Source organism: Terrapene carolina, unplaced genomic scaffold (genome assembly GCF_002925995.2).
Source record: "Terrapene carolina triunguis isolate 2854851 unplaced genomic scaffold, T_m_triunguis-2.0 Scaffold789, whole genome shotgun sequence".
Classification (NCBI taxonomy): domain Eukaryota; kingdom Metazoa; phylum Chordata; order Testudines; family Emydidae; genus Terrapene; species Terrapene triunguis.
Window position 1 is genome coordinate 7569896 of NW_020665140.1, and position 26936 is coordinate 7596831.

The 26936-nt window shown below is 39.9% G+C and overlaps 1 protein-coding gene across 3 annotated transcripts in view; it reads left to right on the forward strand.

The window, feature by feature from the left end:
• MAPK10 (mitogen-activated protein kinase 10) overlaps window positions 1–26936 on the forward strand; it is a 115685-nt gene that overhangs the window by 23056 nt on the left and 65693 nt on the right. For all 3 annotated transcript variants that reach the window (XM_026660505.1, XM_026660502.1, XM_026660504.1), the window contains exons 3-7: window positions 10813–10942; window positions 14226–14284; window positions 15858–15996; window positions 18052–18217; window positions 21655–21726. In XM_026660505.1, coding sequence (XP_026516290.1) covers window positions 10813–10942; window positions 14226–14284; window positions 15858–15996; window positions 18052–18217; window positions 21655–21726 — 566 coding nt within the window. The remainder of the gene's footprint in view (window positions 1–10812; window positions 10943–14225; window positions 14285–15857; window positions 15997–18051; window positions 18218–21654; window positions 21727–26936) is intronic.

Consider the following 26936-nt stretch of genomic DNA (forward strand, 5'->3'; position numbering starts at 1 on the left):
GCGAATGGGATAGTCGTGCAAGAGATTCCCACTACATCAAGAAAGATTGGCCACTCCGACAGTCATTGGAGCCTGGGAGGAAAAGTGTTCAGCATCCACCACTTGTTGAATCAAGGAAGATTTTGTTACCACCCTTACACATCAAGCTGGGTCTGATGAAGAACTTTGTCAAGGCCATTGACAAAACACAAGCAGCTTTCAAGTACCTCCGTGGAAAATTTCCAAGGTTAAGTGAAGCTAAGATAAAGGAAGGTGTCTTTGTTGGTCCTCAGATTCATGAACTTCTTCGAGATGATGCATTTGACCATGCACTGCGTGGCAAGGAAAAGACGGCATGGAAAGCCTTCCAGTTAGTGGCAATAAATTTTCTCGGAAACAACAAGGCAGACAACTACAGGTTGTTGGTGGAAAACCTCCTCAAGGCATACAAAAGCCTTGGTTGCAACATGTCATTAAAGATACATTTTTTGCACTCTCATCTAGATTTTTTTCCACCGAACTGCGGAGCAGTGAGCGGCGAGCAATTTCACCAGGACATTGCAACAATGGAGAAACGCTATCAGGGCAAATGGAGCCCATCAATGCTTGCAGACTATTGCTGGACAGTGACAAGAGATGCTCCATTTAATGAATACAAGAGACAAGCTAAGAAGCGCCGAGTAGACACTGAATAGGACTAAACTATGTACATAATAGTTTTTTGCCTTTTGTTTCATAATAAATTTTATTTATATAACCCCTTTGCTGATTTTTAAAGTGTTACATAAACAGGACAGGTGAAATATTATCATGTAAAGCAACCATAAACACATGAAAAGACCTAGGTTTACAATTTATGATTAAAACTCTACTATCTACACAATATACATAGACATAAAATGTAAAAACTTAAATATCTTAGAAACAGTAGCCAATCAGTTGTTTTAATTGTCATATTTGAATTCAGCACATCAAAATACATAATAAATAGCACATTTTATCTCTGAAGCAGACGACTTCTCAAAAATTGTAGACCAGTGTTTCCTGCTCTAAAAGATAGATGATATGAACATGGTCTTCTGTCAAAATAACATTCAAATACCTTTCCTGAAGTAAGTCGTGTGAATTGTCTAATACATAAGCAGTAAATTTGGTTGTTTTTTTGTTGTTTTTTGAACTGAGCGGGAATTCACAGCTTTGGGGGTGTGTGATATTCTTTACTTTTGTAGCTCAATGAAGGGAATATTCCTGAGTCAGTGGTAATGTTATAGCTGTACTAAGTTTGCCATTAGATTAACCATTCCACAAACTTCTGTTTCCTCTTGCTAGAATTCCAGTGCCAGCTCCTGCTGAGCACATCAGGGTCTCTACTACAGTAAAATAATGACTGTTATCATATGGAAGAAACAGGGATGGGAAGCAGAGAAATAGACAAACAGCAAAACAAAGAAGCAATTGAATCAGAAATGGAAAATAAATACTAGTAAGTCATAAAAGAAATGTGGCTTTTGTCACTTGAATTTCATTATCAGACTGTACTGCTTATTTATTATCTAATATTTATATATTAGGTTATATATAAGTTTGCACAGTGCTTTACAGAAAATGAAAGGAAGTTGTCCTTCTCCCAGAGACCTTACATCCTAAATTAAACAAACACAGGAAATATGTGTGATGGGTTAGACCCCCCTTCCTGGGGTGCCACCAGATGTGCTGGGGTCCCACTGCGCCTATCTGTCCTACCAACCTGGGTCCCCCCCATTCTGTGTTGCTGTGTCAGGCTCTCAAGCCCTCTTCCAGCACACAAACAGGTGGGGACACACCCAGCTGTAGAATCACACAAAGTCTGCAATCAGCTCTTTGTGGGAGGACTCAGCTAAGGGAATGCCCAGTGCCCCTGTGCACACTATATAGAGATCTATATAGCATAAGCTCATAAAAATCGTCCCCTCCCTCAATGTGGAGGAAGCTATGCACAGCTCTTTCCTCCCCCACCCCACCCCCCAGTTATGAATTGCACAAACTGGGTTTTGGAATAAACAAAAACATATGTTTATTAACTACAAAATGTAGATTTTAAGTGATTATAAGGGATAGCAAACAGTACAAAGCAGATTACTGAGCAAATAAAACAAAACACGCAAACTACGCTTAATACACTAAAGAAACAGGTTACAAATAGTAATTTCTCACCCTAAATGTTGCAGAGTTTCTTCAGCTCAGAGTTCCAGTTATTTCTCTTCACAGCCTAGACCCTTATCTCAGCCTGGACTCAGCCCTTGCGTTTCCCCAGCTTAGTTCCTTTGTTTCTTCAGGTATTCTCAGCAGTCTTCCTTCTTGGGTAGGGAGGCAGTGAAGAAGAGCCCTGATTAACTCACTTCCCAGCTTTAAATAGGATTTACATAAGGCAAGAATCCTTTGTTTCCAGTGGAGAAATACCAGCTGTGTCCAAGGTGGTACTCCATGACATCATCACATGACCTTGCAGTGTTAAAGCAACCATGAGACAAGATATATTTGTAATGTCCCCAGGAAGGAACTCCAGGAAGATGAGAGATCAGCACCATTGTCTTTCCTAATGGCCCATTCAGGCTGATTGCCTACTGTCTGGTGGGCGTTCCCCAAGTACACACACAGTTGTAATTGTTACATAGTCAATATTCCTAACTTCGGATACAGAAATGTTACATGCATATAAATTGGATAATCACATTCAGTAAATCACAACCTTTCCAATGATGCCTCATATGACCCATCTTGCACAAAACATATCTCAGTTATGCAATATTCATATTACAACTATATTTTTATGAAGAATATGGGGTGCAGCATCATAATATGATGGCAAAAAAGGAAAGGAGAGAAGGGATGAAGGTTACAACAAATTAAAAAAAATATGAAACGAGTAGTTAGGAGTGAAGTTTGAAAGATCAGATGATATTTCAGAACAGAGTAAGGCAAAAGAGAAGAAATATCGAGAACTGGATTAGACTTCCTCAGTGGGAAAACTCACTGAAAGAAGTGAATTTTAAAAGAAGACCTGGAGGTTGAAAGAGAGGATGTTTGGGGAGGGAGCAGGATCCTGGCATAGAGAACAGAAGAGAAGAAGGGCCAAAGTCATGTGTGAAAGTAAGAGAGAAAGATAGCATCAAGGTCAGAAGACTTTGTTTAGAAATTGGAATTGGCAGAAACGGGCAAGGAAGCAAACCGAAACAAGGTCAGAGTTGTAGGCAAGGTGGACTTGTGAAGTGTCTTGAAGTGAGGAAAAGGAGGTAAGGGGACTCACGTGGCTCTAAGCCATCTTTGTGCCCTTCTGATGCTCCACTGTGTAACTTAGGCTCCCTTAAGAGCTGTCTAAGTTATGGCAGCCTCCCCAGGCTGCCCTATGGGCCACAACACTTCTCAAAATCTCCACAGTGTTGCATGCTATAGCTCTGTCCTGCCATGCCTGGTGCACCAGGGCTTGAAAGTGGTTTCTTGGAAGACAATCTTATGGCTGTCTTCCACATTTCCTGTGCCAGGTGAGCCCTCATACAGCTGGATACAGACACTTTTACGCTGCTAGCCTTTTTACCCCGTATATAGGTGCTGGAGTGGGAATGAGGCTGTCACTCAAGAAGTGTAAACTTGATGTAGAAAGAACCGTGAACCCAATTTAGTAGCTATAACATTGCTCTAGAACTTCAGAATAGTTATGAAAAAAAATCAGTTTCTTTTTTGGTTATTTAATATTAATGGAGGCATGTCCTGGAGACAAAAATATTGGCGAATAATTGAGCAAAAACAGAAGTCTGAGTTTGTGAGATATCACAAGGTATGTGACAAGTTATATATGAGGCATATGGTGCAATATATATTTTTTGCCTGCCCATTAGTAGAGTAACTTCATTTTCAAAGGTTGTGTGAAGAAGACTCTAGCTATCTATTCATATTGTATTGCTGGAGGATCTCCATTGGATATAATATTTTTATATAATGATTTTTTCATAAAAGGACCATGCATATTTAGTTTTGTCTTTTCCAACTTTTTATATAGACTGTCTTATTCACGTAGTGTGGCACCATTTAGCAAAGCATTGAAGCATTTGCTTAACTCCATCTCTGTTCAGCAATGCGCTCTAGTTAGCAAAGGACTGAAGTATTCTGGTAAAGCTGTTACAGTGCTGAAAAGATCTTCTTGTAGGAAGTGTCTCAATACTTGGACAAAACTCCAGAAAGAATTTTCAACTTATAATTTCTCTACATTGTTATATTATACTAAGGTACTTTTCCTAGAGTTTTCATAGAATGTTAAAGATGGCGAAGGATCATGTCTCGTTTGTGGGCCAGATACTGATCAATTTCACATGTATAAATCCTTTGACACCTTTGACACCTGAGACTGACACCAGTATAAATCAGATTGGAATCTGCTCCTATGTTTTGTAAAGTGCCATGTAATTATACAGTTGCACATAGATATCTGTTGTTATGACAGTAATAACAGATTTTTTTGAAATTTTTTGTTAAATATACTTCTTTTTCAGTCTTTCATATAGCTCAGCCTCATTCACAGATTCCTGGCTATTAAGGGGTATCTGCATACTCAAGTCATGGCAGAGAAGATATGGCTTGTTGCTAATCTACAAGCATTGGGGCCAGAACCTCAGCTTGTATAAATTGTCTTAGCTCCATGGAAGTTAATGGAGCTATGACAACTTATACCAGCTGCAGATCTGTCCCTAAGTTCTGAAGTGAAAAACTAGGTAGGCAACTCAGAATGGAGCTCCTGGAAAGCTGTTAAACTAAATTACAACCACTTTAAATATAATGCACAATGTTGAGAGCCTAGTTGAAATGCAGTGAGACTGCAGCCTGCTCATTTGGGGGCTCAGTAAATAGATTTTTGTTTTGTTGAGTCCTCCAGGGTAAGTGACAATAATTAGGGCTACGGAATCTGTGACTTCCAGAGACCTCTGTGACATAAGCCCGCTGCGCCTGGGAGCTGAAGGGTCCCCCCGCAGCTCGTGGTGGCTGGGAACTGCCGGGGTCCCGAGCTCCAGCCTCAATGGGTCGGGGGGAGGTTGCCCCAGAAGCTCCCAGCCACATAGCAGGACCCCATAGCTCCCCATTTTGTCATGCATATTTTTAGTAAAAGTCACGGATAGGTCACGGGCTTCTGTGAATTTTTCTTTATTGCCTGTGACCTGTCCATGACTTCTACTAAAAATATGCGTGACAAAATCTTAGCCTTAACAATAATACAGCCAAAGATGGTGGGAGGGGTGTGGTGTGTGTGGGAGTTGCAGGGGGTGGGTGAGAGTTGTCCTTTTTGCCATTTTCTCTGGGCTTGGTTTGTTTCACCCTTGGAAATGGTCAGTATCTCTCCATGCAGGCTAGCCTGACATTTTGAGAGCTTCTGGCACATGGCAGCTAAGAGGGACAAGTGATATTGTAGAGCCCAGTAGTGCAAATGGATCTGAGTGGGTGGACCACAGGGATTTGCCCATTCAGATCTATTTGTAGATCAGGGACCTTGGTGATTGCTTTATGTATTGACTACATAAAGAATTGTCAGCACTTCTGATGGCAAATACATGGGGTTTAGGTGTGAAAATAGTGACATTTCTCCCTCAGTGCAGAACTGTACATTTTGATGAATTTTGTGATCTTCACTCTAAAGAGACAGTCTCCCTCCTGGCTTCTTGCTTTCAACATAAAGCAAGGTGAAAACTGGATAATGAACCTGCAAATGTGATTTCCCCCTTTCCCCCTGCTGGCATCACCATTAGTGAGAATTTGTTCTAATAGCTCTAATCCCATTATGATGCAAATGAGATTTTGTTTTCTGTGGTAGAAATATCTGATGCATTTGCATTTACAATGGGTGAAAATAAAATATGTCTGCCTCCTATTGGGATTGCAGCATCTTTAGATCTAACAACCTCAAGTTAAACCCAGTGTTCTTTGAAATGGTGGTGAACCAGTATTTACAAAGGAAACAGTTACTTGACTCTTAACTATATTGGCTCTAATGAGTTTGCCACAATAAAGGAAGAAATCAAATATTACGTAAAAGTCAGTGAACACTTGATCATACTCTATCAAGGCAAATCATTTCACTTGGAATAGATGAATGAAAAGAACTCTATTGGCAAACGTTAGTGCTCAAAAGCCAAATAAACTATCCTAACCGCAAAAACAAAACAACACCCTTCCCCTCCCCCCCAAAAAACCACACACACCACTAGAGTCAGATTAAATACTCTGCTGACTCTGATATTCTTTAGCAAAGAAAATGTTTCTAAAAAGAGCACATTAGTGGGGTGAAAAAGAGGATTGCACATTTCTAACTATGAGGTATACAAACTGTGTGGGTGGAGTGGGGTAAGGAAGCAGGATAAGCCTTAGAGACAGAAAATAAAGCACTATCAAAATTCATTGGGAGAATGAAAAACATTCACGTTTTTCTCAAGTACTCAACTAAACATTTGCTTTGCCTAGCCCCTGTACCACCAATTACTCCTGTAACAAGGGTGGTAATTTTTCAGGTGCTGTAATTCCATGGGATGCTGGGATTTCAGATCATGTAAATGATGCAGCACTACATGTGAATTACACATTATGTACCTGGGACACTATGCTACATTGAATGCTTAGTAGTACTGAGTGGAGACTCAAGTCTGAGAGCCTGATTCTGCTCTCTCTACAGTGAGCACTCTCTATCAGGAGTAATTTAATTTGTCAGTGAATTTATGCTAATTTAAAAGTGATGTAAAAGCACATTCTGTCTTCCCATATCTTTGATTCACCATTAGCTAATAAAAGCACTTGGGTTTCTAATTCAGTTTTTTCCTTTGTTTTCAAAACTACATCAAATTGTCCTGGCTGGACCTTCTGGACCATTTCCAGTGCAGTAGAGCAGACCTAAAATCAGCATAATTGGCCAGCTGTAGATTCTCCTTGAATAAGGCAATGCAAGGTTGGCTCAGAGCAGCCATACCAGCTCCTGCATGCCTCTTCCAAACTGCCACCCTAGAGGTTGTGGCTGGGATGTCCTTATACCAGGAATATTTACTTGCTGGAATTTCCCCTTTGGGCTATAGTTTACTGTGCATAATTTAGAGGATGCTTTAACTTGTACCAGAGTGTTGGCAGGCCGCTGGCCAACCCTATGATTGATGGAGGGTAATGATGGCTTAAAGTAATATTTGTTCCATCCCCAACCAGCGATGCACCAAGTAAGGCTTAGCCACCAGAGGCTCTGGCCCCATCTGTTCTGTCCAGCACTTCATAGCTATTGTGGAGTTCAGGGGTGCCAAATTGTGGCTCGCAAGCCACATGTGGCTCCTTTACTATTAAGGTGCGGCTTGCAAGCCCCCTCTCCCCCCACCATTTTCTGCCTACCAGACTGGGGGAGGGGAGCTCAGGACCTCTGCCTTGCAGTGGGGTGGTGGGGTAGTGGGGTAGGAGCTTCTGTCCAGCTGGGAGGAGGGTCTCGGGGCTTCAGCACTGTGGGGTGCACCTGCAAGGACTCGGGGCTTCAGCCCCAGCTCTCAAACTTCTAAAGATTCTCATATGTGGCTCGGTGGGCCAGGAAGTTTGGCCACCCCTGGTATAGTTAGTCTGAGGAACCCAACTTCGTGGAAGCCTTTGCACTAAAGCTATTGTTTCATGGTAAAAGCAGATTATTATTTCAATGCCTATCACTGCAAATTATTGGTTGTCTGCAACATCCTTCTTCTTAGGGTCTGGTTAAATTTAATTGTTCATTCAATGAGAGACGTAGCAAGAAAGCTTAGAAAGTCATTAATTTGTTGCTCCAAATTGACAGACTTTGTTATATTTTAGCCAGAAAAGACCAGCATGTTTTTTAAAGCATGACTGTGAGCAGAATATGTGAGATTGTATCTAATGTTCAGAACAAGTTTTTCTTTTCTTTTCTTTTCTTTTCTTTTCCTTTCTTTTCTTTTCTTTTCTTTTCTTTTCTTTTCTTTTCTTTTCTTTTCTTTTTTATTTCCTTCAAGTTAGTGGAAATGAAACACCTAAAATATGAGCGTTATCACTGTATTTATAAATATTTGTCATTGGCCAGTCTGGAAGAGCCAGGAACTGGATTATTTGCCAAGCCCATATGCAGCCCCTTGCATATGTTCCCAGATTTCCACATATTTGGAAATTGCTGCTGAATGAGGAAAATGAAGTTTTGCTGGTTTTCACGTATTGTAGCTTGAGAAACATTCCGAACTATTCAAATATGTTATCAATTTTGAATAAGAACAACATAAGAATGGCCATACTGAGTCAGACCAAAGGTCCATCTAGCCCAGTATCCTGTCTTCGAACAGTGGCCAATACCAGGTGCTTCAGAGGGAGTGCACAGAACAGGTAATCATCAAGTGATCCATTCCCTGTCACGCATTCCCAGATTCTAGCAGAGACTAGGGACACCATCCCTGCCCATCCTGGCTAATAGCCATTGATGGACGTATCCTCCAAGAATGTATCTAGTTCTTTTTTGAACCCTGTTATAGTTTTGGCATTCGCAACATCCTCTAGCAAAGAGTTCCACAGGTTGACTGTGTGTTGTGTGAAGAAACACTTCCTTTTGTTTGTTTTAATCCTGCTGCCTATTAATTTCATTTGACCGCTAGTTTTTGTGTTATGAGGAGTAAATAAATAACACTTCCCTATTTACTTTCTCCACACCAGTCATGATTTTATACACCTGTATTGTATCCCCTCTTAGTTATCTCTTTTCCAAACTGAAAAGTCCCAGTCTTATTAATCTCTCCTCATATGGAAGCTGTTCCATGCCACTAACAATTTTTGTTGCCCTTTTCTGAACCTTTTCCAGTTCCAATATATATTTCGTGAGATGGGACAACCACAGCTGCATGCAGTATTCAGGATGTGGGCTTACCATTGATTTATATAGGGGCATTATCATATTTTCTGTTTTATTATCTATTCCTTTCTTAATGATTCCCAACATTCTGTTCGCTTTTTTGACTGCCGGACAATGACTCCGAGATCTCTTTCTTGAGTGGTAACAGCTAATTTAGACCCCATCATTTTATATGTATAGTTGGGATTATGTTTTCCAATGTGCATTACTTTGCATTTGTCAACATTGAATTTCATCTGCCATTTTGTTGTCCAGTCACCCAGTTTTGTGAGACCCCTTTGTAACTCTTTGCAGTCTGCTTTGGACTTAACTATCTTGAGTAGTTTTGTATCATCTGCAAATTTTGCCACCTCAGTGTTTACCTCTTTGTCCAGATCATTTATAAATACATTGAATAGTACTGGTCCCAGTACAGACCCCTGGGGACAGCATAGGAGATGGTGCAGTATTTCCCTTTAGTTATGATGGGAAATTACTGTGCTTACTCAGATACCACTGTGAGGTAACTGTTGGTAAATGGTGAACTTGGTAATGATCATTAACATACCATACAAACGTAGAAGAAGATGGGAAGCTTAAAGCTTAAAGGAAGAATGTATGTAGTGGAGTATCTTGTTTTGGGAGTATTATTTTGGTTTGTTTGTTTGGGTTTGTTATATAGACATGCCACTGTATATTTGTTAGAGAAGGCAAGAGCAAATAAATGCATATTGCTCGTGGAACAGAGTGTAGTGAAGTTTTGAGTGTGTGCGTGTGCACACAAACAACATAATGATTTCCCAGAAATTTAACTTAGGACCTGTTCCTTGTTCCTTACTTATTCCGTATTCAAATCAAATGCTATTGTTTTCAGCATTAGCTTGGCATGAGAATGGAAGGCTTTACTAGCATCCTTATCAATTTAGCATAAGTTAACTATAGCTCTCTAGTGAGTTTACTATCATAAGAATAAAACCTTAAACCAAACATACATCCAGATAATATTTCAGAGGCAATACTGGATATGCAAAATCACAGACAAAGGAGATATGAGTAGGAAAGTTATGTTCTGGTTTCAGGATCACTCCAGTGACACTAGTTTTATTGTGCCCATGCTTGGTATCCCAGCTCTAATCAGGGCCGGCTCCAGGCACCAGCTTACCAAGCAGGTGCTTGGGGCGGCCACTTCGGAGAGGGGCGGCACGTCCAGCTGTTCAGCGGCAATTCGGTGGACGGTCCCTCACTCCTGCTCGGAGCGAAGGACCTCCCGCCGAATTGCCGCCGCAGATCGCGATCGCGGCTTTTTGTTTTTTGTTTTTTTTGTTTGGCTGCTTGGGGCGGCCAAAACCCTGGAGCCGGCCCTGGCTCTAATATCTTCTGTAGATCACATGCAACAGGCACGTGCTTATGTACGATCAATTGTAGATCTCTGAGTAATTAATGTAATTTTTGAATTTCCCTCAATTTAGCAATAATAATTGCTCGCTCTTATAAATGATGCTGTATATGCAGTCATAAAGAAGTGTGCTTTGCACTGAAGACAGCAAAAACTCAGATTTCTCCTCATCCTAAATAGTCTTCCAGTGTTCCAAATAAGGATGAGAACTCTCACCTACAGAGAGATACTTCTGAATCTCTTTGCTTCCTTAGGTTCTTCCTAGTCTATAGTAAAACCCATCTTTTACAGTGACTTTTTATGTTTAATAGGTCTTTCCCTGCTTTGCATGTAAATCTTACACTGCTGTTGAAATTAATTATAAGTAACGGTGTGTACTCTGTTCCATTGCTGTAAGATCTCACTCCCTCTGCGTGTGTGGATTTCCCATGCCTGTTATTCCCGTGTCTGTATCTCTAGTTCTGGTTAATTCAGAAGACACCTGGATGGAAATTCCAGACGTCCCATTCACCCTTAAAACTGAAGAATATCCTTTTAAAATATATAAAGCTTGTATTTGTAATCACTGCAGCGCTGCATATGATGCCGTCCTTGACAGAAATGTGGCTATTAAGAAGCTCAGCCGACCATTTCAGAATCAAACGCATGCCAAACGAGCTTACAGAGAGCTGGTCCTCATGAAGTGTGTGAACCATAAAAATGTAAGTTTTCTTGTGGGGACCAGGGGGATGTTGTGTGCTTGATTTGTTAGGGAAAAAATCACATCCTTTCAGGCTGTAATGAGATACTTTAACTTATGACTTCTGCTATTTTAAGGGCTAGATCTTGACCCAGACTACACACCTATGTATTGTAAGGCCCCTACATGGGCTACCCTAACTTTAGGTCCTGGCACATATGAGTAAGCATGACTACTCCCATGCTTGCTCCTTCCCCAGAGGAGGTGGGCAAAGAATGGATGGAGCTTTAGCTTCACCCTCTATTTGCTAGTATTGGCCAGCAGTAAATTACTATCCTTCCAGGAGCCTGGAGATAGCAGGAAAGGAATTGTGACTCAGGGGAATGTCTCTGAATCATGCTACCTTCAGGAGCTACTTCTATGGTGGTGCAGTGAAAGCACACCCCTTGCTCAGAGCTCTTCCTGAATTCACAATCTAGCCCCCTCTATTGGAGTATTTGGTTGTATTGTCATTATGAAGATTCTGTTTATTGATAATCCTGTAAAGAGCCTATGGAGCACAATGGGAATCTGTTATGCTTTTCCTCTGTCATGTAAGACGCTATTACTGATTACTTCATTGCCAACTGTTTGGATGGTTCATACTAATGCTGTGTAACCAGAATCTCTGAAACCACATGCTATTTTGTTTTATTTCTTCTTAATCTTAAGAAATGAACAATGACAGCAGATTTTTAGTCTTTCTTAATTCTCCTTACCTCCACCTGCCTTGTGTATAAACACTTTCTTTAGCGTTATACTGGAATGGCCATCATACAGGTTTACATTAGGGGTGCCCACATATGTATTCAATAATTGGAATGATATGTTTGATACAGTGTAGTGTGGCTTGTGGCTATGGGATACCCATGGGTACCCCATCACATTGTTCAAATGTTTCTCCGCTAGTTTCCTTTTTGTGCAAACTCGCCACTCCTGTTACTACCCTTATACCATAATTGGCCAAACCATGTTATGGAAGTCCCAATGAAATCAGAAAAGCAAACTGCATTTATCCTTTTATTTGTAGCATTGTATGTTGTCACTACCAGCTCTTAAGATCCAGCGCTAGTATTTTCCTATGTCTGTGGACTGATTTTAGCCCACTGGGGATGTTACAAATAATAATGATAATAGACAGTGCACATTAGTTTCCATTGAGAGTAAATTAATAACAGTTCCTTACCTGTAAACACTTTTCAAAGATCCTGAAAGGACTCTTCCTCTCCACACAAACTGAATGAATGAGCATGAGAAGCCTGATAGACTGTGAGATTTGACACACTATTTCTCAATCATTAGTTCACAGGGAGAGAAAGGAATTGGCTACATGTTTTTTCTTTCAATGAGAGAGAGCCCTGAAATCACAAAGAGTTTGGAATGAAAATCTGTGCAATTCAAAGACTTGCAAATAGTAATTTACCACCAGTCTCCTGTTACTACCTTATCGCTAGTGACTATTTGTTTGATCCTTTAATTTACAGATGAATAGTGTGCCTGGCAGACACTTCACAGAGCCCACCTAGAGTTATTTTGCTGTACTTTTCTTAACACTGAGTTATGCTTAAATTTTCAAAGAGTTGTGCAGGGCTCTAGCTGTCTCATTCCCATTGGCTTGGATGGAAACGGCATGATTTAGATCCCTGCACACTAGTTTGAAAATGCAGAGCTGGGTGAGTTGTGCTTGGCACATAACTAGAGGCTACATGGTGCATTATTACCCGTGATTCTTAATGTATTGGAAGGGGCAGAAGGCTACAAAGATGGGGTTGATTTGCAAAATAGACTATTACAAAAGTACTATACAGTAGAACCTCAAAGTTACAAACACCAGAGTTACGAACTGACCAGACAACCACACACCTCATTTGGAACTGGAAGTATGCAATTAGGCAGCAGTAGAAACCCCCCCTCCCTCCAAAAAAGCAAATACAGTACAGTACTGTGTTAAACGTAGACTATGGAAAAAAAGGGAAAATTTAAAAAAATGATTTGACAAGGTAAGGGAACTGTTTCTGTGCTTGTTTCATTTAAATTAAAAGCAGCAAAGTTTCAAAGCTGTAGTAAGTCAACATTAAGCTGTAATCTTTTGAAAGAACAACCATAACAACCATAACATTTTGTTCAGTTATGAACATTTCAGAGTTACGAATAACCTCCATTCCTGAGGTGTTCGTAACTCTGAGGTTCTACTGTATATGACGCAACAGTTGTAAACCTATTACCTGCTCTTAAGTTTTAGCTGTCTGTCGTTAAAGCTTTCAAAGGAACACTAGAAGAGAGATATCTCAAAAATATTGAGAAAAGGGGGAAGAAGCAAGGAAAGATGGTGGAGGAAAGATAAAAGTGCAGAGGCAAAGAGGCGGATAGAACAGTAAGAAAGAAAATTAAGGCTTTCTTTAAAAAATATAAGCCCAGATAGTCACATTTTCCCACTAAGAAAGCCTGCCAAGGGAGCCAAGTGCGGATAAAGACTCTGTAAGGTTCTTTTCATGGAGTTTCCTCAGAATTCTTCCTTCTCTTTTCCCCCAGACACGAAAAAGAAGGGAATTCAGGTCCCAAGTCCCACAACCTTCCCCCCCAGAGGTACTGTTGCTTTGTGCTGCACTACCAGCTCTCCAGCAGATTCCTGTCAGCAGCATTCCCTACTGGCCGTGTTCTCTTGAATCTCACTTTAAAAGACAGAGTAGTGTGCAGGACTCCTCTGGCCACTTTCCAGAGCTCTCTGAGGTTCTCCCATTTTGAGACGTATGTATGACAGCAAGACAGCTGGGAATTGGATTTTTTTTTATGAAAGAGCATCTGTGCCAAAAAATTTAAGAAATGTCCGAGAGAATGGAAAGTCCTGTGTTTGTGTTTAATAGGATGATGTTTGATTATTTCTCCCCTCAGACATATAGCCTTGATATACCAGAAATGGCCAGTGACTTTACAAGGACTGTCACATTTGTTTGAGTTGAGGCTGGAATTTGAACCTGCAACTCCAGAATTCACAAGACTAATGGCTTCAGCATTTTGACCAGTTGCTGTCCATCACCACTCCTCTCTCACACACCCTTTCAAATGCATCCTGAACAATAATGGAGTTCTGAAAAATTGTTCTGAAATTTGCCAGCTGCTTACTAGTCAACTGTAGCAGGACTTGTCGGTGCAAATTGAACAATGAAAAACAGATGCTATTATTTAATACAGCTGTCCTTCAAAATGTGATCAACTGCATATGTTTATCTTCTCTCTCCCTCCCTCTGTCTCACTCTGCTTTTCAGATTATCAGTTTATTAAATGTCTTCACACCACAGAAATCTCTGGAGGAATTCCAGGATGTGTAAGTAACACGGGCAATAATTAAACTAAAGCTTTAGGGGGAGGTGGGCCCTGGTATTGTATAGTGAACATAAAAATCCCAGTATAATGAAAAGGATGAGCTCCTCTAGCAAATTATCTTGTGAAGATGAAGCTTTAGATAGAATTTGAAAATGTAGACTGACCTATTTTACGTATGTATAAGGCACCTATCACCTTTGTATCTAAGATCTGGAATAGAACACGCGTGCAAAGCATGCTAATGGCTGTTCTTAAGACAGGTAGTGTGGAGGAATATGAGCATCTATGAGGAAGTGTACTTTGTTCCTTTGTGTTATTGGTTTGCTCAGGAAATGTTGTTGTATAACTCTCTGAGGTATGTGGGAGTGCTTTAAAATGTGGTGATTCACTTTGAAATAATATCCTTGTAAAAGAGACTGATGTGAAAGATTTTTTCCCTTTCATATTTATTGTCGGATAACCTTTGACTGTGTAAAATTTTTCTGCCTTGGGAAATAGTGGCGGAGTGTGAGCTCCACTGAACATTGTCTACACCATGGGCACTACTGCATTTAATGAACTTGCCCTGAATCAAATTTCAGGTAGTCGCAAGTGTTGCTGTTTTATGTCAGCTAAATGGCTTCTGCCTTTCAGTCTATAGCACCTTGTTCCATATTGCAGTATCACAAAAGGGAGGGGTTAATAGCATTGTTTGGAGTCAGGCAAGTACTGTCCATATGTCTGCATAAAGATCTGCATAAAGATCTGCTGCCCCATTGCAATAATCTTGTTATTTCAGTCCTCTGCAAAGAATTGGTGAGGTGAGCCTGAGTTGGGAAGCTCACATATAAATCTAGATCAAGAGTTTTCCCAAAGTTTGAGGGAGTTCGGATCCGGTGTCCCAGTTAAGGTTCATCTCTACTTAAGAATAAATGTCCCTTAAGAATTGAGCTGGTGGGTTAAATGTATTAACCAATCACTTCTGGAGGACTGAGTTAAAATCCGATTAAGACTGTTGCTCAATCTTATTTAGCAGAAGCACAGCGTACAGTCAGATTAGTTAATTGGCATTAAAACCATATGGGATCACCCAGTCTTATAAACACTTCAGACAAATGTATTGTGGTAATATATATTTACCCTTCCTACCTCCATCAGTCCAGTGATCTCTGGAAGAAACCCTCTGATCGAATTGCAATAGCCATTTCTCAGGAGAAAAGGCTCATAGCTTAGTGCATGTGGCATCAGCATGTTTGAGGATCCTGCTGCCTTGTGTGCCCATGTAGAGCACAGTCGCTGTGCTGTGGAATGTGCCAGGTAATCCCTGATATTCCAAGGATGTCAATGGGGCATTCTTGGAATGCTGCAATGGGAGACAAATCACAGAATGGTTCAAGTATTACTGAGCTTTGTGCTGGGGCTCAGGTGAATGGGCAGTTCAAAATCTTTTCTCCATCTGTGTTACCATCTCACAGTGGAAATAAAAAAAAAGGGATTGTGAATAGAGAGAAGTGAATGTTGATTATTGCACAGAAGTTACTGGAAGCTCCATGCCTGTGCAGGCAATAACTGTATGACTTTACTCTCCTATCTAGTTACCTGGTAATGGAATTGATGGATGCCAACTTGTGCCAGGTGATTCAGATGGAATTAGACCATGAACGAATGTCTTACCTGCTCTACCAAATGCTGTGTGGGATCAAGCACCTTCACTCTGCGGGAATCATTCACAGGGTAAGGGGACTGCACTTTGAAGGACAAGATACCGGTAGTTGTTGTTAAGAGGCTTGGTCATGTCAACATGCAAACTTTGTGATTCAACTCCTTCATCAAGACCCAGCCTTCTCAATGTAAATATTGAGACTTATCTGTCAATAGCCTACGTGTCTGGCAAGTTAGCTGCATGGTTGTATGTTAGGGATGAGGACGTTTGTCAAGTTAATAATCAAACAAAAAGGGAATGAGCCATAGGTAGTGTAAGACGCATAGTGATTATGATTATTGGAGAAGGTGGCGATAACTGCACTTTCTCCTGAAACTGTTGCTAGCTCTCTGAAGGCTGACAGTTTAAACTAATGTCACCTACAGTGCATTAAAATGCTATCAATTGATGGTGTCCAAACTGTGGTCCATGAATCGTTTGGTGGAGTTCCATGGAGAACTGTCTGGTCATATGTAATTGGTTCTCCTCGTTTTCATTTGCTTAAATGCATGAAAAGACTGCTAAACATATGCTAAGTACGTTCCCAACATTATTTTATCATGTAAGCAATTGCTGTAGTTGCCACAGGAGTGAATGAGAAGATAGGTGGTCCGTGCAATTGTTGATACTAGAGTAAATGGTCCATACAATTGTGAACAGGATGGGAGGTGGTCCAGCTGACCCTGAATGCATGGGAAAATGTCCATGAGACAAACTTTCTCTTAAGATGTGGTCCACACTATGAAAATAGCCTGGGAACCTCTGCTCAAAAAACAATAATTTTTTTGGCTTCTGAGGGGAAGGGAAGAAAGACTGATGAAATTATTTTCATGTTGGATGTTACTTTATAATATACAAAGACCTCTTTTCCTAAAACATACGTTGTGTAGAGCAAGGGTTCTCAAACTGGGGGTCGGGACCCCTCAGGGGGTCACGAGGCTATTACATGGGGGATCGCGAGCTGTCAGCCTCCACCCCAAACCCCACTTTACCTCCAGCATTTATAATGGTGTTAAATATATAAAAATGTGTTTTTAATTTATAAGGGGGGCCGCACTCAGAAGCTTGCTACGTGAAAGGGGTCACCAGTTAAAAAAAAGTTTAGAAGCACTGGTGTAGAGGATGTAGTATGTTTGGCTACTATAGTTCCCATAGTGTTCCAGGCAAAGAATGGGTCAGATTGTTTTTGTAAATAAAATATTCATATGAACCTGCATACACAGTTTGTGATGGTTCTAGTTATTGGAGCACAATGGGCACTGCCCCACTCAGAATAAAGTGTAAACAAAAAAATATTTCATCACCCTGATTCTATAAGCCTTTTAGAGCTATTAATTTAACAGCAGAATGCTTCCATCATCCAGAGGAAAGTATTCAAAGTTCCAAATGCCAGAAGGGACCATTGTGATCATCTACTGTGATCTCTTGTATAACACAGGTTATAGAACTCCCCAGAATAATTCCTTTTGAACTACAGCATATCTTTAAAAAGTCTTGATTTAAAAGTTATCACTGATGGAAAATCCACCATGAATTGTTTCAATGGTTAATTACCATCACTGTTAAAAATGTATGCCTTATTTCCAGTCAGAATTTGTCTAGCTTCAGCTTCCAGCCATTGGGTCTTATTATATCTCTGTCGGCTAGATTGAGGAGCCCATTATCAAATATTCGTTCCCCATGTAAGTACTTGAAGTACTGTGATCAAGTCATCCCTCAGTCTTCTCTTTGTTAAGCAAAATAGATGGAGATCCTTCAGTCTATCACTGAGAGAGGCATGTTTTCTAATCATTCAATCATTCCCTGACTTCTCTGAAATTTCTCCAATTTAGCAGTGTCCTTCTTGATGGAATCAAGCTGCTTGAAGGATCTGGACTATATCACTAGAGCACACGTTCCAATAGGGGGTCCCAAAGCAACAACAGGATTCAGAGACAGGCTAAAAAGTGCCTTCCGTGAATGACTGCACATGCAGCTATGGAGCAGTGAAGTGTTTAGAGGTCCACCCAAAGTATGGATCCAGATCGCCAGTGTGCACAGCCTTCGTAGATGGCAGTCATGTCTGTTTTCCTTTGTGTCTCTTGCAGGATTTAAAACCAAGTAATATTGTGGTAAAGTCCGATTGCACGTTGAAGATTCTGGACTTTGGACTGGCCAGGACTGCAGGCACCAGCTTCATGATGACTCCCTATGTGGTGACACGTTATTACAGAGCACCAGAGGTCATCTTGGGAATGGGCTACAAGGAGAACGGTAGGACTATACCTCAATAGCAAAGACTACGTGGCCAGCAGGGCCAGGGCTACTTTGACAATTTATGGGCACCAGGAGAGGGAAATAATGGCAGTAAAGAACACCTTAAATTTAAAAACCAAAGTGATGTTAGATCTGAATTTTCCCAGTATTGCAATCAAACTGCAATAACTGATGGTTCTTATCATGCAGTTTGCATTGAGTTTAACCACATGGTATTGCAGGTTAACAACCTGTGATTGACCAGCACTGCTTTGCCTGACTGAGCGGCTGAAGAAGCCCTTTTTGACTAAAGTGTGTACCTATAAAGGCTGCTGTGAGCCAGAAATATTATGGGAATTGTTAGGGTTGCCAAATGGATGAAATAATCTAAAGCCAGTTCTTCTGAATCTCAGACCTCTCTAGTGAGGAGGGAAGAAGAGATGGGACCAAACCAAATTTGGAATCCAAACATTCCCAAATGTTTCAAGATGCAGACCCAATTTAAATCTCAAGAATGGCTTCTGTATGTATAATAGGCTGAACTAACATCCCAGACTCTAACAACCTACTGTTAGGGTGTACATGATCTAGATCTGAATTGTGCAGCTTGAGCCCATCTTTAATGGAAAGAGAAGGGAGGAAGAGGAGGAAACTGAACTACTTTTCTGTTTCGTTTGTATGTAATCCTCCTAGCTGTAGATAGAGGGCTCTGCTGTGAAAAATCTACGGGTGGTGTATCTTTCTGTCCTTGGACAGGTTATGGGATGCAAGTAGAGCTACCATATTACAGAGGTGCCTATAAGAAAGAGTTCATTGTAGGAGGGATAAAGGGAAAGCTTTATCAAATACGTAGTTCTTGTTCTATAGCATAATTGAACATTATAACTGTCTAGGTGCTAGGTAGACCAGGCTGGAAAGAAGAGTAGGAAATATAGTGGAGAAAAGTCTATTATTATATTATTTTTGATGCCAAAGCAATCTCCCTGTTAGACGAAGAGACCTTTTCAATGACAAATGTAATGGGAAAGTAGCAGAAGCTCCACACTATTTTACGTTAAGTTGGAGAATCCAATTAACATGCAGTAGAATTTGAAGTAACACTGACAGCATTCTTCAGCTGACAATGACATTGTATGCTTGGTTTTTTAGACGGATTTCTTTACGCAAGCGATAATACAGGCATGCTCATAACACACCTGTAAGCTATTTCATTACATGAATTGCTGGTAATATTCATGGATTCACAATGCAGGTTTTAATACTGTAGTTAGTAATTAGGAAAAAATTAGCACAAGTGCTAAATATGTTGCACCTTGGCTTTCTCATAAACTGAGTGCCTCCAAAAATCTTAACTGGGATCAACACACATGTCATCATTCCCTAATCTAAATATTAGGTTATTTTTATTCTAAAACGAGTTGCTCAGCCTTTGTGTGGTTCTCTCACAAAACTGGATTGTTAATGGGTTTGTTGTGTTTGACACAGCAGAGAATTTTTCTCTGGTTTCATGCTGTTATAGTGGCACTTGGGTAAAGTTTGGGGCACTTTGGTTATCATGTGAAAGACCGATTTGCGGAGGCACTCAGAATGTGTGCAACCCTCAAAGCGCCCTGGAAGTTAATGGAGAGATTTCCATTAATGTCAATGGGCCATGGATCAAGCTGAAAGTGAGCAAGGAGCTTTTCTCTTTCAATTGAGCAAGATAAAATAGGCAAACATTTAAAAAATAAAATAAATTTGAAAACAATGAATAAAGGAAATACGGATCAGCAAATCTGAGGAGCTGATGTGTCTGAGGGACCTGATCCAGGTCTCACTGAAGTCAATGGGAAAGATTGTTCTCTGCACCGCTGCTCAGGCCTGTGCTGTTGTACTACATGAGCTCCCCCATTTTTTCCCTCCACACTTTGTATGCTGACTATGAAGATTGTTCGCTGCTTTCATTTTCTCTCTGCACCCGATTGGCTAACGATGCATAGTTAGCACCATTTTGCTGAACTTACCTTGGAAGGACCCAAAACTACCACAAAGAAGAAAACTCTAACCCCACCTCAGGCATGCTTTAGCTGTCCTGTGCACCCAATACCTCTACCCTCCTTTCCCAGATGAAACATTTCACCCTTATTTTGTTTTACCAACAGCAACAAAAAGTTTTGCTTTGTTTGTTTTTATTTTGTATTTTAAAGGACGAAAAGGGGAGAAGAAAAAGAGGAGAAATTGGTTGTACATTCCAAAAAATTATCACAAAACAAAGATTTGAAGTTGGGAAAATATGGCAGTTTCTTGAAAAATAGTTTTTTCTTCACCATTCAGAGTGCTGATCCTTTCTTTCTTTACACTCTGTACATCAAGTATCTGTCTTTTTTTCCCTCTCCTTGTACAATTTCAAGGAAGAAAAACCTGACCTAAACCAAACAGATGAGCAACAGTGCACATTGCATCCAGTATGTGAAGTCAGGATGGGAAGCATAGAAACCTTCCTAGAAGACATGCTGGTATTCACTCTATGCAGCATTCTGTATTTCAGTACCTATATAGTACACAGCATAGGCAGTGTATTCCAGACTTTGTGTTCTTTCCCCTACATAGAGCTGGATCTTGCAGCAGGAGTTTGCAATATTCAGTGACTGTAGGATGGTGTCCTGACCTTCAGTCCTTACTTATGTCCCAGTTAGGACAACTAGTGTGAGTGAGGGCTGCAGGTTCAGATTCAATCCTGCAGTAATAAACCCATAAACTGGCCCAAAAGCCAAGTAGGAGGTGATTCCAGATGATCACTATTTTTTTTTTAAGTAAGGATTTGGGTTTTTATTTTCGACCTTTGTGTTTGTCCCACCCACTAAGTGCAGTTTGTCCTTGCAGACCCAACACAGCTATACATCTCTATTTATTTTTACTTTCTGGCTAGTGTTGTGCCTTTTTACCCTGTGGGTTCTACACAATCTCAGGGGCAGGATGAGGGCAAAATGAGAGAGCTCCCCTTCAAGTTCATGCCTTCCTTTTTCACGTGTTTTAGAAAGCATAGCAATAAGCCCTCTGCTGAAACCCCCTGGATGGTTTTAACATAGATTAGACATGCTTTCAGCTGATCAGTTTCCAACACATGAAGCCTGCTTGTGAGTTCATTGGGTCTAGATGCATTTTTCATGTTGCCTGAATCAGAGAGAGACTGTATTGACAAACCTCTGTTGGTTTTCCTGTGAAAAAAGGTGCATATTTTTATTGAGGTTAGTTTAACAAAAACTCTGACAATGCTGATATTTCAAATATTTTTCCAATTTTACTGAGCCTGATGGTGCTTTTATCTATTTACTTATTTTAGCGTTTGGTGGGAGGAGAAAAAACTGTACTATTCTGATCAACCTGCTCTTTTTCCCCTCCTTTAGGAGTGAAGTGTCTTAGTTAACTTTGCTTTTTTTCCCCCCTTCTACACTTCCCTGTCTCTGCTGTTCTAGTGGATATATGGTCTGTGGGATGCATTATGGGAGAAATGGTTCGCCACAAAATCCTCTTTCCAGGAAGGGACTGTATCCTTGTGCCATTTGCTGCAGCTTCACCTATTTATTTATTCCTCTCCTTCATCCCATCCCCTCTTAAACATATAATAAATATACCAGGACTGTAAGGATAGAAGCAAAAAGTTGAATTTACGAGGTCTGAGTAATTTTGAGGGGGAATAACCCAATTCATGAAATGAACAAAAAATAAAGAAATCAAAATGGAAAAACAGATACAAGCTGAATTATTTCAATCCAATCTTTTTCTTTTATTATTATTTTAAAACCTTTAGTCCTCCTGTCTTATGTAAAAAGTGTGTATGTCATATTAAGAAAGAATACAGAAAACAAATGTTTAGCATTCCTTATTGATTACCCTTTTACACAAAAAACAAAACACCCTATCCTGACCCATCCGATCCTGTAAATCTGTTTTTCTGCTTTACTGTTTTGGAAATGGTAACTTCATGATGTTTGTGGTGACATCATAATCTTTTGCTCGCTAATGCATCATTGATATGGATTCATCTCAATGCTGTATGGGCTCAAAGTTGAGTCGATACAACATTTTTTTTCTAAATTTATTTGACTTGCCTACTTTAAAACAACCGTATATCTGGTGTACTCTCCAAATTTGCCTGAAATCAGATTCCTGTTAATTTGAAAATGGACTTTCCTTCACTTGCATGAGGTCTGTGTCCCTCTCTGTCTTGATCATCTAAGCTTGGATTATATTCTTTTTACCACCTCTGAGGTGGTGAAAGTAATATTAGAAAATGAAAACAAAAGAGGAGATGTGTACTTAGCTTTTGACTTGGCAAAGGCTAAGCCAGAGGACCTGCCTGGGATATATGAGATGTGTGGGAAATGTATTTGTGCCCATCAGAATAAAAATGCAATAACATAACACATGTTCTGTTTTCCAAAAAAGGGGATTAATTATGACAGGTTGGCAGAAGGACACCATAAAAATCTGGCATCAGAAGACATTGGCAATTAGTCTGGATCAAAAAAACTATTTTTAAAGACATGAGGTCATAGGCACTAATTATTTTTGCTGGCTCTCAAGTGATTCATGTAGTGTTGAACAAAGTTACATATGGATCTTGCAATTGGATTTATGTGGGAGGAGCCCCATCGAAGTCAATAACACATGGGTGTCCAAATGAATCCAGTTGCAGAACTGGGACTTAACAACAGTCACATATGATTTTCTCCCACGTGCATTCAATAGGGAATACTGCAGATATTATTATCTCCTATATGCTAAGGAGAAAATAGCAAAGATATTAATGGCTGCCACTGTATTTTCCTCGATTAATGTAGACTGGAATGTGAAAACCTGAGACACACAGAAAGAGACTTTGAATCACTGTTTAGAGTTATTTTAGTTAATTTTGGAGTCTCATCCTAAAAGGTGCTGAGTGCTTCCTGAGAAGTACTGGGTATCTTCCCCACTCAATGAAGTCAATGGAAGTTGAGGGTGTAGAGCACCTTCAAGGTGCAGCTAACAGTTTTCAAAATTGTGTCCTTAGATCATTGTGGCATTTCCAGTTTTATGATGGTATTAAGGAGTCACCGTCAATTTTTATCAATTTCTGTTGCTGTTTTCTCTGACTTTTCTTAAGGTATGATGCCTAATTCAACTATTTATCAAACCTAGGGGCCCAATCCAATGTCCATTGCATTCATTGGGAATGTTTCTGAAGTCAATGAACAAGAGATCAGATTCAGTATTTAGTTCATTAATCAACTGGAAAACAGTAAAAAATAATTGCAAAGGAACAATGTAATACGATGGTTGATTGCAGCTCTCTTTTTTCATCAACAAACAGGATGCTACAGTCGTGTCTTTCTGCCTATTTGTAACAATCCATTTAAAAAACAAATCCCAAACTTTTTTCAACATGACTCTTACTGTGGTGCGTTCATCTGGCCATGTCAAAGTCACTCTTATTAGTGTCTGATTGTTCTTTTTCAGTGGATAGCCAGAGAATATTAAAAAAAAATATCTTTCACCAGCCAAATGTTCATTAAAATCATCTGAAGATATGAGAAAAAAGATAGTTGATTGTTTGTTTGGATCTCCACCCAAAGCCGGAAGCAAACTGTGGGATAGACCTGCTGTTTTAAATCATTGGAAATCGCCCCCCCCCCCCAAGTTAATTTATTGTGACCCTTTTAAAGCCAGTATTAATCACTCTAATTTGTTTGGTGGTGCAGAAGGGAGTTTTTTGTCAGGTGACTTGTGGGAGGGGGAGAAAAAATGCAGTGTATAAATTCATTCCCAAGATATTTATTTGTTAATCGATTTGAACCAAAGAAGAAGAATAAGAATTTTCAGTGTCAAAAAGCTGGATTGTGCGTGTGTCTGAGATTCTTTTTTTTCCTGCTCTATTTGGTAACTGTTTGAATGGGCAGGTCCAGTCAACCTTCTCGATACAGTAAGTCCCTGAAAAACACTTATGCAGCAGCAGAAACCTCATTGAAAGCCTTCTTGACAAAACTTTTCTTGCAGAGCCTGAGGGCCTTTCTGATGACATTAAGTCCTCCAGCTGAAAGGGGTCTCTCTATATAGAAATATAAATCTTTATTTCTTTGTAATTGCTAAAGGGAATGGCTATTGTATTTGGTTTGCTGTAGGTCCATGAGGCTGTCTCATTTGTAGCTTGGAACAGGAACCCACAATTGTACTGGCACAATAAACACAGAAGATTGAGAGCTGCTGGCAAGTTTGAAGAAAAGGCAGGTTTAAATATCTCGGCATCCCAAAGCAGAATAACCATTGAATTGGGTCTATCAGTCTGTTAAAGCCTGCATGGAAATTAAAGAACATGGAGGACAGATTGTAGACTAATTGATGTTTATTATTAATGAGCTATTTGTAGGTGACTTTGCAAAAAATCCTAAATTCTATATAGATGTCAAGGTAATATTCTCATCTCAAGGGCTATGGGTATATGCACATGACTTCAGTTAGTGTTAATGCAAGTTATGCATCAAAATGAGAATACGAGTCCCAGATTTATTACCAAATGTAATAACCAAAACTAGGCGATTTCATGAGAAAGAAATCCAGCTTTTGACATATTTCCAGCCTAAGTTGCAGACCAAAATGTTTCAGAAAATGTGTCTAATCAAATCCTGAGGTTCAGTTTTTACTCAGTTCTTACTCCTAATTAAGTCAGTAGGAGTTTGCTTAAGTAAGGACTTAATTAAAAAAAAAAAAAAAAAAAAAAAAAGAGGAAGGACTTTAGGATATAGCCAAGTCTGAACTCTTGGAAGCTGCGAAAACTAGACAGAACCTTCGAAACCTCTTGTGGTTCCCAAACTCTGACTACAAAATCTCATAAGATTTCAGTACAATGATAGGAAATGCACTTTGTGCACTATGTAATGGAAGCAAAACATGAAACATTATGTGAACTCTGTTATTTTTAAATGAGAGATTGGCTTACAGAGATAAGACGGGCTGAAACCCAGACTGACATTACACAGACAGACACCCACACTCATTCCTTCAAGGATTCTTTGTTGAAATATTAATTCTCACTTGGGTTTTTTTTATTTTCCCCCAGTGTAGGGACATTTCTTTTCTACAGTAGGAAAGTGACACAGTTTATTTCTGGCATGAAAATCACTCTAGTTTGGAGGGGGGTACGTGTGTGTGAGAGAGAGATTCCTGAAGAAGGTTGAAGCTGAAATATTATTATAGTTATGAATTACTGTATTGAATTGCTCAGGACCATATTGTACCAGGCACTGTTTAAAAAAAAAAAAAAAAAGAGTGGTGGGAGAACAAGGTTCCAGCTTTGAAAAGCTTACAATCTAAGACAAGACTTAAGTGAGAAAAGAGGATGAAGATAGCAATAATAGGAACATGAGTTCAAACAGACTTATTGTATATAGCTATCAACCTAGAGAGCCAGATTTTCAAAAGTGACCAGCACTGACAACTGTGGTCAGATTTTTTAGAAGAGCTCAGCTCCCATTTAAGCATCTAAAATGAAGTAGCCAATTTTGCAAATTACTCAGGATCCAGCAGGTGCTACTGAGAATAATGAGTTAATAGATGGTGAAGTCTTTGAAAATCGGGCCTATGCAACATTTTTCTTTGATGAATTTATCTGTGTGGTTATGGATCGTAATTATATTTACTTCTACAGGAATATACAGTAGAACCTCAGAGTTACGAACACGTCGGGAATGGAGGTTGTTTGTAACTCTGAAATGTTCGTAACTCTGAACAAAACAATATGGTTGTCCTTTCAAAAATTTACAATTGATATTGACTTAATACAGTTTTGAAACTTTACTATGCAGAAGAAAAATGCTGTTTTCCCTTTTTTTAGTAGTTCACATTTAACACAGTCCTGTACTGTATTTTTTTTTTTTTTTTTTTTTTTTTTGTCCTTTGGTTTCTGCTGCTTCCTGATTGTGCTGTATGGTTGACTGGTCAGTTCGTAACTCTGGTGTTCGTAACTCTGAGGGGTTCTACTGTACACACAGAAAAGACCACATACATTATAGTGATCAGTGTGATCTAAAAAATACAGTGTGTTAGAAAAAGGAGTTGCCATCTATAGTTCTTGAAAGATGCAGTGAGAAGTTCTGTATTTAGATATTGAGCGAGACTTATGTAATTACAATTTGTTAGTGGGTGAGGTTAGTGTCGTGAATTACAGGTTCTGATAAGCTTTTGTGTAAGAAATTATCTGTTCTTACTTTTGATGCAATTTCATGTTCAAAATTTATTGCTGCTATATCTGTTCTTACCTTTGATGCAATTTCATGTTCAAAATTTATTGCTTCTGTTTCTATTTGTTCAGTGTAGTATTTTTCTTTTTTAAAGCCACCTTTTGTTTAAAAGATCAGTAGCCATGAGACTTTAGCAAGAGGAGAGACAGAGAGTTTCAAAATGGCTGGCATGCTTCTCAAACTTGATCATTTGGTGGGTGTTGACTTATTGTTTGGATTTTATCTATTTATTAGCGGAATTGGCTTGTGCATGCCCCAGAGCTTCCACTGGGGGCTCAACTGGGGCTGTGTGCCTCTGCTCCGCAGTGCAGGTGGCGCCCCTGCCCCACGTTGGGGGCTGCAGCACCCCTGCCCCATGTTGGGGGCTGCATCCAGGGCCGTGCGCCCATGCCTGCTTCTGCCCCACATAGGGGGCTGCAGCTGGGGCTGTGTGCGCCTACCACGTGGCTTCCACAGGGGTCTGAAACCAGGGCCGTACGCCT